Here is a 20,455-nt window from a genome sequence, read left to right on the forward strand (position 1 = left end):
AACTTTTGAAAAAGTTCTGAGAAAGGGATTTTCACAAAAATATGGATTTGTCAACAACAAAATTTCTCCATCGTAGAGTGATTGTTTCAGGCCCTCTGCAGACTCAGGTAGAAGTTACTGCATTGGTCAGACTCAGGGATGCTTCCCTCTCAGGGAGATTGGCTCTGGGTCTCTGCAGACTTCATGGAGATGCTATTTTTTAGTTGCTCTTGGTTCAACTTTTCCAAATTTCTGCACAGCCATAACACTCATGAATGTATTCACAAACCCTGCACTGATTTCTAACTAATCATACGAAAGACATAAAGTAGCCTGGCGGTGAAGGTCCTCCTGGCCCACTCTGTAATGAGCTTTCCACATCACCGGAAAATGTCATAAGAATTGCCAGTCATTTCACACAACCCCAGACCACAATACAAACATTTAGGAAGCAGTATTCAGGTTACAATTATGACATTCTCCAGTAGCACAAGGACAAAAATATTAGTTGAAATACATCAGGTTTGAATTCTCTCTCTCTCCTACCTCTAATCTGGGGTTGACTCCACATTTTGCCAGTATTTTCCTTTTCAAAATATCAAAAGTTATCCCTTCCAGTATGTCCACATGGCAAAAAAACAGTGTTAAAAATGTGTTAAAATTCCAAGCCATCACTTTACTTGTAAGGGGTTTCCTGGTCATGTTTGCTGGCTACAGGACTCTCAGGGAAGCAATACGGGTCTTACAGAACTCAGTCTGCAAAGAGCCAGCCTAGAGCAAGGTGGGTGAGTTGTGCCACTATGGCTTAGGAAGCAGCCTGCTTTTTCTCTCTCTGTTTGTGTTTTCTTGTGTGGTTCTGGATTTTGAGCAATTTCAAAATGAAAAGTCATTTTGAACTGAAAAAAAATGAAATTTTTGATTTAAAATATGCCAAAACAGAATTTTTCAACAATTTTGAAATTATTTTTCCAACTTTTTTTTAGTTAGTGTGTTAATCGAAATTGACACTTTCCGATGAACAGTTTCAGTTTTAGCAAAGTGACTGAAAAAACCAACCATTTTGTCGAAAACTTCCCAATCAGCTTTACAATTAAGAACACAAGAATGGTCACACTGCCAAAGTTCCGTCTAGCTCAGTATCCTGTCTTCCGACAGTGGTCAATGCCAGGTGCCCCAGAGGAAATGAACAGAACAGGGCAACAATTGAGTGGTCTGTCACCCATTCCCACCTTCTGGGAATTACACCCTTTTAGGAAAACAAATGCATACAGTGGACAGTATTTCCTGCCACATGTCAGAGTTAAACTATGCACCCTGAGGGGTTTCCCTGTTTGTAGATGCTGAGGTTACAATACTGGTTGAAGGCTGGGTATCTCAGAGGAAGTAAGCCAAGAGAAGGAGTTGTGAACATGACCCTGAGAGCACAAGGGAGTCTCTCCCTCCAGGACAACGAGGAGGACTGGCTGCCTGAAGAAGTGCAATAGATAGAGCAGTGCTGGGCAGGGGCAGCAGAGGGTGAGCGGCTCTCTGATCATTGCCAGGCTGCGGTCTTGCTACAAGGGCAGAAAGGTCCTAGGGCTACGGGGGAAGTGGCCCAGAGAAAATAGGCAGCAGGTTGGAGGAGGGCAGAAGGTGGGTGTTGGATATAGGGTCCCTGGGTCAGGACCCAGAGTACTGGGTGGGCCTGCGTCATCCCCCCCCCACCCTCCTTGCACCTCACTTGTCAATGAGGAGAGTGGCTGGTATCCAGACTGCAGTTCACCTCTGAGGTAAGGGGCTGGAACTTGGATTGCAGTTGGCTGCTGAGGCAAGTCACAGGACAAAGGACTGCCGGTCCCCTGGAAGAGGGGAGATACTGGAGTGGGGGAACAGTTGGAGGACCGTGCCAGAAGGGGACGCTGCGGTCCGGGGAGCGACACGGGTCCAAGGAGTGGACACAGCAGTGATGACAGACGTGACACCACTAGCTGAAGGTGGACTAGAAGGATCGAGAATTAATTCTGAGGATGGCCAGCAGGAGGCGCCATGGTGGTGAGTGCCACTTTGTCACAGTATCATTACATTCTATTTCCTGTAAATTTGGTGATATTAATCTAGAGTAAGTTATAAAGGTTTTAGTCATCTGGGGGTGCTATTGGTATTGTTTATATTGGAAATTATTTCTCCACGTGTACGCCACATTTCTCAGTTCATGAGCCAGGTTTGGTGGATTATTGTTATGTTACCCTTTTTTGCTGATGACAACATATATTTTGACTTAGCTTATGGAATTCCCACCAACCTTTTTTTTACTGAAAATTCATAGTAAGATTTACCTTTTTCTTTTTTCCCCCCATTTCAAATTCCAATTTTCTTTTTAAATTAAGGTGCCCCAATCCAATTGGGCTTCTCTTATTTGTTTTCATCCTTTTCCGAGTATCCACCTCAACCCATTTTCTTTTGGCACTATTTCATAATACACGGTTTTATTTCCCCATATATTTGCATATATTACCCCATACACTTCTTTTAGCTCTCTGTTAGCTATACTGGAAAGGCCAAGGGTGCACTGGCATATGGAATATGTATGCACTTGAACTTTTCCAGGTATCTTAGAATGATTGATTCATATAGGAATAATAACTTAATGCCCAGTTAAGTGGTTTTGGCCAACTATCTCTCCGATTTTGTTACAAAATATTTTCCCATGTTTTTCCAAGATTTCCTGGGCTTTTATATACACTTTCCCCCAGGATAATGCCATTATTTTTTTTTAAGTACATCAGAAGCAAGAAGTCTGCTAAACAATCAGTGGGGCCACTTTAGCACCTTGGAACAGTAAAGAATGATTAGGCCATTGCGGAAAAAATAAATATTTTTTTTACATCCGTCTTTACAGCTGAGGATGTGAGAGATTTCCCAACCAGCTAACAAATCTTTTTTTCCAGGGGTCTGTACTGGGACCAGTACTATTAAACATATTTATGAATGATCTGGAAAGACGGGTAAGTAGTGAGGTGACAAAATTTGCACCTGATACAAAACAACTTAAGATAGTAAATTCCAAAGCAGACTGTGAAGAGTTTCAAAGGGATCTAACAAAACTGGGTGACTAGGCAAGAAAATGGAAGATGAAATGTAATCTTGATAAATGCAAAGTAATGCACATTGGAAAACATAATCCCAACTATACATATAAAAAGATGAGGTCTAAATTAGCTGATGCCTCTTAAGAAAGAAATCTTGGAATCACAGTGGATAGTTCTCTGAAAACATCCATTTAATGTGCAGCAACTGTCAAAAAATACTAACAGAATGTTGGGAATTATTAGGAAAGGGATAGATAATCAGACAGAAAATATTATATTGCTTTTATATAAATCTTTGGTTCATCTACATCTTGAAAAAGATATATATTGGAATTGGAAAAGGCAGAGGAAAAAAAGGAATCAAAATGATCAGGGGTTTGGAACAACTTTATATGAGGAGAGATTAACAAGGCCTGGACTTTTCAGCTTGGAAAAGAGACGAAAAGAGGGAATACGATAGAGGACTATAAAATCATAACTGGTGTCGAGAAAGTAAAGGAAGTGTTATTTACTTCTTCTCATAACACAAGAACTATGGGTTACCAACCAAAATTAATAAGCAGCAGGTTTAAAATAAAAGGAAACATTTTTTCACAGAGTCAACCTGTGGAACGACTTGCCGGAGGTTGTTGTAAAGGCCAAGACTATAACTATTTTTTTTTAAAAGAACCAAATAAAGCCATGGAGGATAGGTCCATTAATGGCTATTAACCAAGATGGGCAGAGATGCTGTCCCTAACCTCTCTTTGCCTGAAGCTGGGAATGGGCAACAAGGGCTGGATCACTTGATGAATGACTGTTCTGTCCATTTCCTTTGAAGCACCTGGCATTGACCACTGTTAGAAGACAGGGTACAGGGCTGGATAGACTTTTGGTTTGACCCGATATAGCCATTCTTATGTTATTATGTTTGTGCACTGTATAATGTAACAATTTTATGGCTTATTCTTCGGATAGGGTTCTATGACACAAACAGATCCAGTATTCACATAGCAACTGAGCCCACAAGCAGCAAAACGAAGCAAACATTACTGTATAATTCTTCCTTCCATAAATTCATAGATTAACCTGCAAAAATATAAGCAAACAAAAACAAAAATGCAAGGCCTCTAACCTGGCCCTATATGTTAATACATACTGTGCATTTACTTCTGTGAATTGTTATATCTAGTCCCTTGGCAAATATAATTCGTAACTGTTTGCACCAAATTTGCCAGCCAGACCTTCTTTTGTACCCACTCAGGCATTTGTCTCTTTGGTGTTAAGAGGAACTCAGGAGTTCTCATAACTCGGCTTGTTATTAATTTACAGAGGTTAATGGGATAGCAAAGAAACAATTAGCAATGTCCAGCAACAGTGAATCATTTAGCCATGGCTACTACTCTGGCCCTTATAGATGGAAGGCTGACTACAATTGGGGCCATGAGTACTGTAGCGTCATTAATTCTTCTATAATCAATCGTGGGACGCCATCTGCTTTCCGGTTTCCGTACAGGATAGATTGGGGAGTTGTAGCAGCTCCCCAGTCTGGCCTGTTTTGTTTTTCTGAGGGAAAATTTAAGTTTTGACAAAATCACAACAACAAACAAATAATGAAACCTTTCAGCCGCAAACAAAACAAAACAAAAATCTGAAATGTGGCCTGATGCCTCATGGGAGTTGGCTTGCGGGCAGGGCCGGCTCTAGGCACCAGCAAAACAAGCTGGTGCTTGGGGCGGCACATTTTTAGGGGCGGCATGGCCGGCGCCAGAATGCCGCCCCTAAAAATGTTCCCCGGCCGCCCTAGCTCACCTCCTCTGCCGCTCGCGCGCCGCTGCTCCCCCTCCCTCCCAGACTTGAGAGCCTGGGAGGGAGGGGGAGAAGCGGCGCCCGCGCCGTGGCCACTCGGAGTCTCCCCCTCCCTCCCAGGCTCTCAAACCTGGGAGGGAGGGGGAGATCCCGAGCGGCCAGGGCGCGCGAAACAGCCGTTTTGCGCGCCGCTGCTCCCCCTCCCTCCCAGGCCCGAGAGCCTGAGAGCCTGGGAGGGAGGGGGAGAAGCGGCGCCCGCGCCGCGGCCACTCGGAGTCTCCCCCTCCCTCCCAGGCTCTCAAACCTGGGAGCCTGGGGGGAGGAGGCAGGGCTGGGGATTTGGGGAAGGGGCGGACTTGAGGCGGGGCCGGGGATGGGGGTAATTAAAAAACGGGGGGGGGGGGCGGCCAAAATTGTTTTTGCCTTGGGCGGCAAAAATCCTAGAGCCGGCCCTGCTTGCGGGTCATTCTCCTCTCTAAGGACCATGTTCCCTGGGCAGACTGTTTCCCAAGATGCACCTCTTGCTGAGCCACTATGGTGCATAATGGGTGTCCTTGGCCATGGTGCATCATGGGAGATGTAGTTCAGCTGGGGAACGTGGCCCTTTGGGCAGACTGGGGGCATGAGATACCACTGCCTACAGCCCCAAGGTAGTACTGAGCTAACCTTTCCAAATTAAAAAAATATCATTTGGGGGTATTTGGTTTTAGAATGAAACATCCACATTTTCCAGTTGTTTTTGTGAAAATGTTCATTTAAAAAAAACAACAAAAACAAGCTTTATGCTGAAATACAAGGGGAAAAAGTGAGTCTCAGCTTTCAATTTTCTACTTTTTTTTCAGAAGTTGTTTTCCTCAGCTATTCATATCAGCTGCACCGATCTGTGGTTCAGAAAGCCAATCGATGTGCACACCACTATGCAAGAATGAGGCAGCATCTTTCAGCGCAGGCCCAAGTGCTGATAATACAATGCTTTCACCTGGAAGAAAACCTGACCCCCTTCCACAGGACAAAGCTTCAGAAAAGGGCAAAGGATTTAAAGGAATAAAACCATTCCATTTAAACATCAGACAGCCCCTTTTGAATCAGGTGGCATTCCCTTACTCCAGCCAGAGAGACAATATTGACATTAATAAATTGTGAGGCAGTGTGACTGAGTGAATAGAGCACTGGAGTGCAGGTCAGGATACCTGGGTTCTAATGGCTCCTCTGCCTCTGTTTAGTCTCCCACCTCCTGCCTGTTTAGATTATCAACTACTCTAGAGCAGGAGCTGTTTCTTACTTTCTATGTAAAGGACCTGGCAGAGTGGGGCCCTGACCTCAGCTATAGTATCAATAATACTGTAATACTTGCACAGGGAGTTATTGGAACAGTGCAAGTACCAACTCCAGCACACACAGGCTGCTAAACGCCCCAGATCAGATACAACACCAAAATAACATGCCAGAAAGCAACTTAGCACTAACATAAAGATGCACTGATCTTTACAATATCCCCCCCTTTAGTTAAATAAGAACTTTAAACAATAACTCCTAGGAATCCAGATAGTCTTTCATCCATGTAGGTTTCCAAGTTGGTCTTCCTACTCCAGTCCTATATTCCGTCACAGAGACAACACTCATAGTTGTATCTAGATTATCAATAGGTGCAAGATTCATGTCCTCTAGGTCAGATCTATCCATTTCGGACAGACTGTTTGTTGAAGATGGCAGTGTGTTGAGATCCTGGGAACACACTGACAAAAAACAAAACAAAACAAAAAACCTTTATACAGTGGGAAAAAGTGAGTCTCAGCTTTTAATTTTCTAATTTTTTCTGGTAGTTGTTTTCCTCAGCTATCCATATCAGCTGCACTGATCTGTGGTTCAGAAAGCCAACTGACATGCACACCACTATGCAAGAATGAGGCAGCATCTTTCAGCACAGTCCCAAATGCTGATAATAGAATGCTTTCACATGGAAGAAAACCTGAGCCCTTTCCGCAGGGCAAAGCTTCAGAAAAGGGCAAAGGAATTAAACCAGGGATTGGCAACCTTTGGCACGCAGCTCACCAGGGTAAGCACCCTGGCGGGCCGGGCCGGTTTCTTTACCTGCGTGTTGGCAGCTTCGGCCGATCACAACTCCCACTGGCCATGGTTCGCTGCTGCAGGCCAATGGGGTCTTGGGAAGTGGTGCGGGACAAGGGATGTGCTGGCTGCCGCTTCCCACCACCCCCATTGGCCTGGATAACTGAACCGCGGCCAGTGGGAACCTGCGGACGCGGCAGGTAAACAAACTGGCCTGGCCCGCCAGGGTGCTTACCCTGGCGAGCCACGTCCAAAAGGTTGCCTATCCCTGAATTAAAACTTTGCCTCTGTTTAGTCTCCCACCTCCTGCCTGTTTAGATTATGAACTACTAGGAGCAGGAGCTGTTTCTCAATAATACTCTAATACTTGCACAGGGAGTTATTGGAACAGTGCAAGTACCAACTCCAGCACACACAGGCTGCTAACCCCCCCCCCCCCCGATCATTTACAAAAACAGAATAACATACCAGACAACAAATTAGCACTAAGATAAAAATGCGCTGATTAATTCAATACCTCCCCCCCCCTTTTAGTTAAATAAGAACTTTAAACAATAACTCCTAGGAATCTAAATAGTCTTCCATCCATGTAGATTTCCAAGCTGGTCTTCCTACTCCAGTCCTATATTCCGTCACAGAGACAACACTCATAGTTGTATCTAGATTATCAATAGGTGCAAGATTCATGTCCTCTAGGTCAGATCTATCCATTTCGGACAGACTGTTTGTTGAAGATGGCAGTGTGTTGAGATCCTGGGAACACACTGACAAAAAACAAAACAAAACAAAAAACCTTTATACAGTGGGAAAAAGTGAGTCTCAGCTTTTAATTTTCTAATTTTTTCTGGTAGTTGTTTTCCTCAGCTATCCATATCAGCTGCACTGATCTGTGGTTCAGAAAGCCAACTGACATGCACACCACTATGCAAGAATGAGGCAGCATCTTTCAGCACAGTCCCAAATGCTGATAATAGAATGCTTTCACATGGAAGAAAACCTGAGCCCTTTCCGCAGGGCAAAGCTTCAGAAAAGGGCAAAGGAATTAAACCAGGGATTGGCAACCTTTGGCACGCAGCTCACCAGGGTAAGCACCCTGGCGGGCCGGGCCGGTTTCTTTACCTGCGTGTTGGCAGCTTCGGCCGATCACAACTCCCACTGGCCATGGTTCGCTGCTGCAGGCCAATGGGGTCTTGGGAAGTGGTGCGGGACAAGGGATGTGCTGGCTGCCGCTTCCCACCACCCCCATTGGCCTGGATAACTGAACCGCGGCCAGTGGGAACCTGCGGACGCGGCAGGTAAACAAACTGGCCTGGCCCGCCAGGGTGCTTACCCTGGCGAGCCACGTCCAAAAGGTTGCCTATCCCTGAATTAAAACTTTGCCTCTGTTTAGTCTCCCACCTCCTGCCTGTTTAGATTATGAACTACTAGGAGCAGGAGCTGTTTCTCAATAATACTCTAATACTTGCACAGGGAGTTATTGGAACAGTGCAAGTACCAACTCCAGCACACACAGGCTGCTAACCCCCCCCCCCCCGATCATTTACAAAAACAGAATAACATACCAGACAACAAATTAGCACTAAGATAAAAATGCGCTGATTAATTCAATACCTCCCCCCCCCTTTTAGTTAAATAAGAACTTTAAACAATAACTCCTAGGAATCTAAATAGTCTTCCATCCATGTAGATTTCCAAGCTGGTCTTCCTACTCCAGTCTTATATTCTGTCACAGAGACAACACTCATAGTTGTATCTAGATTATTAGTGAGTGTAAGATTAATGTCCTCTAGGTCAGGTCTATCCATTGTGGACAGACAGTTTGTTGAAGACGGCAGTGTGTTGAGATCCGGGGAACACTCTGAAAATTCCTTCTCCACACCCAGTGTCCCACCACGAGCAACAGATACTGGCTGAGGGGCATCCAAATCCTTGTCTACAAACTGTTTGTACGATCTAAGCTTCAAATTCCTTCGCCTGAGCACCTCAAATGCAGCTGGGTGAGTGGAACTGTAACACTACATATTTCATCAATAATCTGTGATTGTTTCAGTCTTTCTATCTGTCCATGTCTGTACCGCTACACACCTTGAGAAGGCATTGTACACTAGAAGGAGACACTAATTTTCAACTGGAGCCTCTGGTAGCCGGGATTTCAAGTCGATGTGTATGAACTCCCAGGGCTTACTAGGTTGGAGCATTTCCCCCAGAGGAGTTCTGCCTCCACTTACTGATAGCACTGCTCTACAGCCAAAATGCTTCTGAAATAAATGTAGTCAAACTTTACTAATTCTGGGTCACTGAGAACGAAAATGATGCTTAAAATTGTTGATTGGCTCTAGTTTTCAAGATATGCTATTGGGTCAGTATATACGACCCTTGACTTGGGAATGGCAGAGGATAAGTGAGTTATAAAGGGAAGGGATATCAATTTAAACCAGAAATGACTAAAATACATCTTTGACTGGATCTATGAATAAATCTATGACTGGGTTTAGACAGTACTTGCTTTTTAGGCAAAACAATGAATGATACAATCTGAAGCTGGTATTGTGTCATACATGATATGAATTGCATCATGTTATTCCTAGAAGTCATGGATGATGCAATCATAACGAAGCTTACATCACTCTGCTGAACAAATTGCCCTATATCAGCTCTAGAAATCATACAGTGTCGTGCTCTCTTATTTGTCAGTATTTGATTTTGCAAAGGGACACATTTCTGTTTAGCCAAAGTGAGCAGAGATGCCTCGTACTTGTGTGAACAGTGCAGATAACTTCTGCTATGTTTGTGGTGAAGTGACTTTTGCATCACAAAAGCGCAGTATAACCACTATGGTTAAGAAAGCCTATCATCTTATTTTGGCTGCAAAATTGGAGATCAGGACAAGAGGTGGGCCCCACACATATGCTGCAACACTTGTGCAACAAATCTTTGCCAGTGGTTGAAAGGTAAAAGGAAATCTATGCCTTTTGCAGTGCCAATGATTTGGAGAGAGCCAACAGATCATACCAGCAATTGTTACTTCTGCATGGTGCCTCCAGTTGGGAAAGGTGTGTCAAAGAAGAAAAAGTGAACTGTGCATTATCCAAACATTCCATCAGCTATACGCCCAGTACCCCACGGAGAAGGACTGCCGGTTCCTGATGCACCAGAATCATTCTCACTTGAGTCAGACGAGGAAGAGGAAGAGAATGAAACTTCTGGTCCTGAACCATCAATGTCACAGGACCCACATTTTCTCCCATCCTCCTCCTCTGAACCACACCTCATAACACAAGGTGAACTGAATGACCTTGTCAGGGATTTGGAACTACCCAAGAGTAAGGCAGAGCTGTTGGGCTCCAGACTACAGCAGTGGAATCTCCTGGCAGGTGATGTTAGGGTTTCCATGTTCCATGACCGTCAAAAGGATCTTGTCCCATTCTTCATGCAAGGTGATCTTGTAGCCTGCAACAACATCGATGGTGTGATGGCAGCCCTCAACATCGTTCACTATCCGGATGAGTGGAAACTGTTCATTGATTCATCGAAGACGAGTCTTAAAGCTGTTTTACTGCATAATGGCAATGTTTTGCCATCAATTCCAGTTGGTCATGCAGTCCATATGAAGGAAACCTATGACAACATGAAACAACTTTTGAGGTGTATAAACTATGACCAACATCAGTGGCAGCTTTGTGGCGATTTGAAGGCTGTTGCTCTCTTGCTTGGTCTGCAGACTGGATACACAAAGTACTGCAGTTTTCTCTGCGAATGGGATAGTCGTGCAAGAGATTCCCACTACATCAAGAAAGATTGGCCACTCCGACAGTCATTGGAGACTGGGAGGAAAAGTGTTCAGCATCCACCACTTGTTGAATCAAGGAAGATTTTGTTACCACCCTTACACATCAAACTGGGTCTGATGAAGAACTTTGTCAAGGCCATTGACAAAACACAAGCAGCTTTCAAGTACCTCTGATGGAAAAGGGCCTAAAGATGTAGGCCTCTTGCTTCTTTCTGATGTAGGCCTCTTGCCTTTTTCTGATGCAGGCCTCTTTCTGATGAGAAAGGCCTAAAGATCTAAATAAAGTATTTAGCCTTGCATTTAATCATGTCAGCTATTTGCTAATTGGCTCATTTGGCTTGCAAGTATATGCAGCTGCTTTCCCATATATCCCCAAGGCATTTAGTGCCGAGGGTCAAGGGATGTACCTTGCTCTCCCTTCAAAATGATAAGTGTATCCGCAACAGATGTCTCTTGTATCCCCTTCTCCAAAATAATACATGTATTCTGTGTAACCTGTTATCTATAGGTCAGCATAATGACGTAGAAAGGATGAGAACTGAGTTGTTTGTTACTGATTATAAAAAGGGCCTATGTCGCCCATGTAAGGTGTGTCTCTCTTCTGGCATTAGCCGATGAGAGCTCACCCTCTCAGCTGACTGACAAATAAAGGACCTGGTACCCGTCTTCTTGTCTCTCCGTGCCTCCTTGGTGTAATTAGGTAAGCTCCGGGGGGAAACGGGCCCTATTTGGCCAACAAATTGGCGACTCCGCCGGGACTTCTCTCCCTGTGAGGGCACTGACCGGTGACCGAGGGCGATTCCGAGGAGTGGCCACCTCGAGCTGTTGGTTTGCTCGGGCCTCGGGTCGTCACAATCGGTCGGGGCGGCTGTGTCCTCTCTAAAGAGAACTCCTAACGACACGGAGATGAGATGGTACCAGAAGAAGGGGAAGTCCGACTGCTGGACGCAGCCACTCCGGGCGGTAAGTGCGTTTACCTCCTGGGTTTTGAGGAATAACGCCCCCGAAGTGTGGGTTGGACAGTGGAAGCCCCTTAGGCAGCCTGTGCACAGGAAGGGTGTATGAGTGTTAAAAGCTGTGACAGTATTATGAATGTCTTGTTACTGTGTTGTTAAACGAATAAGTAACGTTCATTGAACAAATGTTTTGTGGTCATGGTAACTAAACCAGGCAACGGCTTATGAATAATTTCACTAACTTCACTAGTTCGTGGGCCGTACTGGACAATTACTGGGACGTAGAAAAGCCCCAGGGCTTGTTTTTATTCCTGGTATGCTGGAAGCCAAAATTGTGATAACCAGGTCTAGGACTTAAACCGACTCTAGCCGCACCGAGACTCCTGCGAGGGGAAACCCCGTGACCAGGATATCTTGATCGCAAGGGGGGTTGGTCGAACCCGTGACCAGGTTTCATTAAACACGAGCATAATGGGGTCCGGACAAGGCAGATATGCTGGGACACCCTTGGAATGTATGTTAAATAATTGGAAGGCGTTTAGACGCCAGGCTGATTATGGAATGGTATTATGTAAAAATGATCTGATAATGGAGAAGTTAATTATGATTATGACCATGAGCTGTCTTTGGAAATGAAACATCAAAAGATTCAGAGAGAACTCATGAAGCTGGAACAGGAAAAATATAGAGGAGCTCTTGGAGATTGCGTTAAAGGTTTATGATCGCAGAGACGATGAGGAACGGAAAAAGGGGGCCCGCATGCTGGCGATGGCCCTGAGGGAGGGAAGTGAGGAAAAGGGGGGCAAGACTAAGGGGCGAATAGGACCACAGGGGAAGGGAAAGGGCCCCCGTTTGGGACGAAATCAATGTGTTATCTGTAAAGAGGAGGGACACTGGAAGAACGAATGCCCCCAGCGACATACCATGGGGGAAGGATATAGAAACAAAATCCCACCAATTCGTTTGTAGCCCTTCCTGTCCCATTGCGCTGTTAGGACGAGATGTCCTTACTAAATTACAGGCGGAGATCTCGTTCAATAATAATGGGACTATGGAAGTTAGGCTGCCTAAACAACAAACCTCTAATTATCAAATGGCCCTTCTGAGTGCTGAAAATCCCCCCCCCCCGGCGCAGCCGGAGGGTGAGAGGGACCAGCTGTCGGGGGTTAACTCTAAAGTCTGGGCTGAGGAGGGAGGCTTTGCACGGGCTCGAAACGCTCTACCAGTGCATATTTCCCTTAAGGAAGGAAGCCGCCCAGTCCGAATTCGACAATACCCCCTTAAGTTAACCACTCGAATCGGATTGAAGCCTCTGATTCAAAAGTTTTTGCAGTACGGCTGGTTAAGGGAGGGCACTTCCCCATACAATACTCCAATAATGGGAGTGCCTAAACCAAATGGGCAGTATCGATTGGTCCAGGACTTAAGACAAGTTAACAAGTCAATAGAGGCCCCCTATCCTGTGGTCCCAAATCCTCATACTATCTTGGGCCAAGTCCCCAAGAACCACAGCTGGTTTTCTGTAATAGATTTAAAGGATGCTTTCTTTTCTATACCCCTTGATCAGGAGTCTCAGAAACTGTTTGCCTTTGAATGGGAGGACCCAGATACCCATTACAAGGCCCAGTATCTCTGGACTGTTGTCCCTCAGGGACTTACTTGTGCCCCCGAGATTTTCGGCAGCCAGCTAAAAAGAGATCTTGCCCTGTTCCTGGCTAGGCACCCCTCGTGTAACATAGTTCAGTATTGTGATGATCTGCTTTTAAGTACTGAAACAGAGACAGCTTGTAGAGAGCAGACTATAGAACTCTTTAATTTTCTTGGGGCTCAGGAGTACAAGGTTTCTAGGGAAAAAGCCCAATTGGTTAGACAGCAGGTCACTTTTCTCGGGTATCATCTTTGTCAGGGATGTCGTAGCTTGGGTAAAGACAGGATCCAAGTTATACTCGAGAGTCCTCAGCCCCGAAGTCCCAGAGAGTTGAGAGCTTTCCTGGGACTAACTGGTTTTTGCCGGCTTTGGATCCCTGACTACGGAGGGAAAGTCAGACCACTATACGAGTCCCTTACTAAAGAGGGTCTGCTCCATTGGTCATGGACCAAGGAAAAAGAAAAAGCATTTCAAGAGCTTAAAGAAGCCTTGGTTCAGCCTCCCGCTCTAGCTCTCCCGGATCCCCGGAAGCCGTTCACCCTATACGTTCACAAGAGGGGAGGGGTGGCATCTGGAGTCCTGTGCCAAAGGTCGGGACCGACCTGGCGACCCGTAGGTTACTACTGAAAGGTATTGGACCCGGTTGCCAAAGGCTGGCCGGCTTGTTTACGAGCCGTGGCTGCGACCGCTCTCCTTGTGCAGGAGGCTGAAAAAAATTAACCTTGGGTGGGGATACTGAGGTTGTGGTGCCCCATGGGATACCCCAGATACTGGGAATGGGAGCCGGGGAAAAGCATCTAAATCCCAGTCGGCATACTAGATATGAGGTGGGGCTTTTGTTGGCCCCTAACCTGACTTTCAAGACAGTTAGTTCCCTCAACCCGGCTACCTTACTGCCTGATCCCCAAGTTCCCTGTAGAACCCGCCCCACTCATGATTGTATTGAAGTTTTGCAACAAGAGACTAAACCTCGCCCTGATCTCTCGGATTTGCCCTGGCCCAATCCCGATATCGAAGGATACGATGATGGATCTAGTTATGTAGTAGAGGGGAAGCGGTTTACAGGAGCAGCCGTCGTAGTTAAGAGTGGAGAGGTGTACAAGTTTAAGCTTAGCCCCAATTTATCTGCCCAGGCGGCGGAGCTGGTGGCTATTGATTCTAAGGAGGAAGACGGGGAAGGCATTTAAGGTTTAAAAGGGAAAGCTATTGGACACCAGAGGTTGTACAGAGTGGAATCCTCAGAAGTGAGTGTGCTCATCCTGGTTTGTTGCTTCAAGGCTCTGTACAGAAGTTATGTTACTGGAAAGGATGGATAATGGCAATGTGTATGTGTTGATGGTTAGAGAAAAGGTGTATGAGTGAAGAGTGGAAGGTTACTTTGGAAGTTTGAAGAAACTGAGAAAGGGAAAAAAGGAAAAAGCATGGAATGAGTTAACTAAGAGGAAAATACAGCTAGCAGGCTCATCCAAGGACAGTGTTCACAGCTAAGACTTGGCTGACCACCAAGAGAAAGGGGGGCCTGAATGTGCCCAAGCAACTCAGATCTGCAAAATACTGCAAGGCATAATGAGGACAACAGAAGGGTTAAGAAGCAGCTTGGCTAAATAGTATTGGCCCAGGGATTTAAAATTTCCCCACTCTGTTCGGCCAGGCTTTGGCCAGAAACTTGGAGGAGTGGGATAATTCAGACAGAGCCCTCCTGCTGCAATATGTAGATGACTTGTTGATTGCTGCTGTGGGTCTAATCCCTTGTCTCAGAGCTACTGTGAGTTTCCTGAACTTTATTGGACTGCGAGGATACAGGGTATCTCAAAGCAAAGCCCAAATTGCTCTTTCAGAGGTTCAATATCTGGGATTTCACATCAGGCAGGGAGAGAGACAGCTCTCAAACGAAAGGAAGGAGGCTATCTGCCAAGTTCCCATCCCCAGCAACCGTAAACGGCTTAGGGCATTCTTGGGCATGGCAGGTTTTTGCAGAATATGGGTTCCAGAGTTTGAACTGTGGGCTAAACCTCTGTATGAATGTATTAAGGGAGCGGAACATGACTGTTTAGAAATCATAGATGTTCAGTATTCTAGCCGCCCAGATCTAAAAGATCAGCCACTCCCAAATGCTGACTTGGAATGGTATACAGGTGGAAGTAGTACTGTTGTGGATGGGCAAAGGAGGGACATTTGGGATCAGGAGCTATGGTCGATTTGGCTACACGGTCCCTTAGGGGATTGGGTATACATATGGAAGCCCAAAGAATTGTTAATAACTGTTCTGTTTGCCAGCGAACAAACCAAAAGGGGTGCGGCCCCCCCGCCCCAATGGGAGGCCGGCTCTGGGCTGCCTATCCTTTTCAAAGGTGGCAGGTGGATTTTGCTGAAGTCCCCCCTTGTAGGGGTATAAGTATTTGCTTGTTTTTATTGACCAACTTACTGGGTGGGTAGAGTGTTACCCTACACGGCATTGTCAGGCACGGGCAGTCACCAAAGCCCTGTTTCATGAAATACTCCCCCGCTTCCATCTCCCCGAAGTAATTGAGTCAGACCGGGGAAGCCATTTTATCTCCCAGGTGGTTCAGCAGGTGTCGCTGAAATTGCCTACACCTTGGAGACCGCAGAGCTCGGGCCAGGTAGAGAGAATGAATAGAACTCTCAAAGATACTCTCACTAAACTGTGCATGGAGTCCGGTTTAAAGTGACCTGATGCTCTGCCACTCGCCCTTACCCGCATTCGAAGGGCCCCGCGTAAGGGCCTGAAACTTTCACCCTTTGAGCTGGTTTTTGGGTTCCCTCCCCGAGTACTCATCCCGGGGTACCGAGAGGATGTAAACTGGGAAATAGGGAAAGACTCTTTGTGGAAACAGTTTTCTGCGCTACAATTTGTTTTGTTACAGCTACATCGATACGCAGCGCCTTTCCAGACCCTTCCCTTGGATCAGCCCGTGCATTCCTTCCAGATTGGTGATCAAGTCCTTATCAAAAAGTGGAAGCGTGATCCCCTCACGCCAAGGTTGGACGGTCCGCACACTGTATCGCTCATCAGCCAGGCCGCCGTTGAGGTCCTCGGGAGCGACAAGTGGACTCATCATACATGAGTAAAGCGGTTTTTGAATCCAAATCCGGAGAACAACACAACCGAAGAGGACAACAGCCCTCTGTCCGCTCCGGCTCCGGAAGCCCGGGGTGGCACGGGTGAAGACTCTACGGACAACAGCCCTCTGTCCGCTCCGGCTCCGGAAGCCCGGGGTGGCACAGGTGAAAACTCTATCTGGGAGTACCAAGGACTAGAAGGACTAAAGGGACTGTTTAGGAGAAAGGGATAATGAAACTATCCTTTGTGTTTCTGATATGCATGTTTAGCTATTCTTATGGTTGGGAGAATAGGTTTTTGCAATTAGGGGAAATAATAGCAGGTTCCTTTAACCTTACTAATTGTTGGGTATGTGGTGGTCCAGGAGAACTAAATGAATGGCCCTGGGTAGCCCAGCCAGTACAGCCCAAATGGTGGCTAAGCAGCCTAAGCATAGTGCGTAAGGGAACGGGAAGGTGGACTGAGGATAGTGGCCCTTGGCGGCTCTATTCTACAGGAGTGGGTGTCTTTTGCCTTAATTGAACAAGACGCGAGGGAAGATATGTGGGGGAAAGTACATGCAACTGGACCTTATCTTTAGGATTTGATTGCTGGGATCCCCACTGTCGCCCGTATGACTGTTTTAAGTATCAAGGACGATGGAATCTTACCCATGTAAAGCTGACTAATAATAGCTGGGTAAGATGCTCCTACTGGAATCATAGGGGCGATGGTTGTAAGGCAGTCGGATTGGATGGGTACTTTGATGCCCTCTTTTTAAGTTGCCAGCGAGATAACACCACTAGTAAAGACCACGTGGTACGATGGCATCAGTGGGCATGGCAGCACCCTAATGGAACCCGAGTGACCCATTTTAAACAATTCTGGTCTAGTACCAATAGCCCAAAATTTGGTTGTAATTGTGTTTGGAAGGCAGGGGCTGGGGCATGGAAATGTGACTACTGTAATCCGGACATAGATCATTTCCTCGGGGGGCCCATAGAATCAGGTAACGCTCTGTATTATGAGGAGCCGGGCCCCGCAGACGACCCCGAGACCTGGGATGGCCCCTTTGCTAAAGGAATCTGGGCCTTGAAAGGCCATTATTGGATCTGTGGATCCTATGCTTATCGCAGATTGCCTCCAAACTGGTCAGGAATATGCTATGTAGGATATATTAGGCGTCTATTCTTTTTGCTACCTCAAAACCAAGGAAATAAATTGGGAGTTAAGGTCTATGATGATTTGATTAGAGAAAAACGATTTGTGGACTCCACTCTGACTGCCGGGAGTTCCCAAACTTGGGGAGCTCAGGAATGGCCCCCTGAAAGAATCATCAAACATTATGGACCGGCAGCCTGGAACCCTAGTGAACTAGTAACAGGGGCCAGGGAACCAATTTATAATCTAAATCGTATCATTAGGCTGCAGGCTATCTTGGAAATATTAACCAATCAAACAGCCGCAGCACTGGACCTTTTGGCCGATCAATCGACTCAAATGAGACATGCAATTCTCCAGCACCACAAAGCTCTTGACTACTTGCTAGCAGAGGAAGGAGGACTCTGTGCAAAATTAAATGAGTCTAACTGCTGTTTACAAATAGACGACAATGGCCAGGCAGTAAAACAGTTAACAAAGGAAATGAGAAAACTAGCCCATGTCCCAGTACAGACCTGGGGTGGGTGGGACACAGATTGGTTTACTTCCTGGCTGCCACAACTGGGATGGCTTCGAAAAGGTTTTCTCCTTTTTATATTCTTTATTACCACCCTATTAACGCTTGCTTGTTTTACCCCTTGCTTGGTCATGGTAGTCGGGAAAATGGCTAGTCAGGTTATATATCAACAAATGATGATATTATACCAGCCGGAAGGAGCTGAGGAACAAGGGCCATGAGCTCTTGAAATGTTTTTAAGGGGGGATATTTGATGGAAAAGGGCCTAAAGATGTAGGCCTCTTGCTTCTTTCTGATGTAGGCCTCTTGCCTTTTTCTGATGCAGGCCTCTTTCTGATGAGAAAGGCCTAAAGATCTAAATAAAGTATTTAGCCTTGCATTTAATCATGTCAGCTATTTGCTAATTGGCTCATTTGGCTTGCAAGTATATGCAGCTGCTTTCCCATATATCCCCAAGGCATTTAGTGCCGAGGGTCAAGGGATGTACCTTGCTCTCCCTTCAAAATGATAAGTGTATCCGCAACAGATGTCTCTTGTATCCCCTTCCCCAAAATAATACATGTATTCTGTGTAACCTGTTATCTATAGGTCAGCATAATGACGTAGAAAGGATGAGAACTGAGTTGTTTGTTACTGATTATAAAAAGGGCCTATGTTGCCCATGTAAGGTGTGTCTCTCTTCTGGCATTAGCCGATGAGAGCTCACCCTCTCAGCTGACTGACAAATAAAGGACCTGGTACCCGTCTTCTTGTCTATCCGTGCCTCCTTGGTGTAATTAGGTAAGCTCCGGGGGGAAACGGGCCCTATTTGGCCAACACCTCTGTGGAAAATTTCCAAGGTTAAGTGAAGCTAAGATAAAGGAAGGTGTCTTTGTTGGTCCTCAGATTCGTGAACTTCTTCGAGATGATGCATTTGACCATGCACTGCGTGGCAAGGAAAAGACGGCATGGAAAGCCTTCCAGTTAGTGGCAATAAATTTTCTCGGAAACAACAAGGCAGACAACTACAGGTTGTTGGTGGAAAACCTCCTCAAGGCATACAAAAGCCTTGGTTGCAACATGTCACTAAAGATACATTTTTTGCACTCTCATCTAGATTTTTTTCCACCGAACTGCGGAGCAGTGAGTGACGAGCACGGCGAGCGATTTCACCAGGACGTTGCAACAATGGAGAAACGCTATCAGGGCAAATGGAGCCCATCAATGCTTGCAGGCTATTGTTGGACAGTGACAAGAGATGCTCCATTTAATTAATACAAGAGACAAGCCAAGAAGCGCTGAGTAGACACTGAATAGGACTAAACTATGTACAGAATAGTTTTTTGCCTTTTGTTTCATAATAAATTTTATTTATATAACCCTTTTGCTGATTTTTAAAGTGTTACATAAACAGGACAAGTGAAATATTATCATGTAAAGCAACCATAAACACATGAAAAGACCTAGGTTTACAATTTATGATAAAAACTCTACTATCTACACAATATACATAGATATAAAATGTAAAAACTTAAATATCTTAGAAACAGTAGCCAATCAGTTGTTTTAATTGTCATATTTGAATTCAGCACATCAAAATACATAATAAATAGTACATTTTATCTCTGAAGCAGACGACTTCTCAAAAATTGTAGACCAGTGTAGTTTCCAGACTTGATAGGTAAGACAGGAGAGTTCCTAGTTCTTAATATCTGCAGACTCCCTCATGCAAAATAATGTGTCAGTGTCTTTTCATACCCCAGGTGTTCTGCTGCTGCATTATCATGAAGACTCTCCAGTATTGTTTTCTGAAAGCTTGCTGGCAGGTCAGTCCTGTTACCCTCAGACACCAGCATGTTGGTAGCTGGATCAATGGACTATGTTGAGCCAGCCCACTCCAGTCTGGGCCTCCTTCGGTAGATCTGTTGGCGCCAAAAATAGCTCAGGAGCCTTAGACTGTTCTTGCCAGATGTCCTCCCGAAACCATCCCGAGCCTATTCTCACGGCCCTCACCCCGCTGAGAGTGTCCACAACCACACTTTGCTTTTCAGGTTTATGCGGAGCTGTGCATGTTAATTAAGAACGTTTGTGAATCCATCTCCACAGGCATCCTGTGTTATGCTTTGTAAGGGGCTGCCACAGGGCACTGGTCTGTGTGTGCACTGAATTCCATGCACAGACCACAGGGCCCTGGGATGATTCAACCCATACCACCACCGTGACTGCCTGTGCCAAGCAACATCTCTGCTCCACACACCCTTTGTGAGGATGCTACAGCCAGAATGGCTGAGACGATCAGGGCAAACCCAATTCCATCACTATGCATAGACCTCTTCAACCACCCAAGAGCACACTCCTCAGGGAGGCCGCCATTGTGGGCCCACTTGCCCTGCACAGATTTCTCTGTGACATTGATGTAGCATGAAGAAGCAGTGTTGATG

The 20,455-nt window shown here is 45.7% G+C and overlaps 1 protein-coding gene across 1 annotated transcript in view; it reads right to left on the reverse strand.

Moving 5' to 3' along the window:
* Nucleotides 1-20,455, reverse strand: part of LOC135886051 (cytosolic phospholipase A2 gamma-like) — a 979,292-nt gene that overhangs the window by 757,463 nt on the left and 201,374 nt on the right. The window contains 1 exon segment of the mRNA XM_065413941.1: nt 318-350. Coding sequence (XP_065270013.1) covers nt 318-350 — 33 coding nt within the window.

Source organism: Emys orbicularis, chromosome 12 (assembly GCF_028017835.1).
Source record: "Emys orbicularis isolate rEmyOrb1 chromosome 12, rEmyOrb1.hap1, whole genome shotgun sequence".
Classification (NCBI taxonomy): domain Eukaryota; kingdom Metazoa; phylum Chordata; order Testudines; family Emydidae; genus Emys; species Emys orbicularis.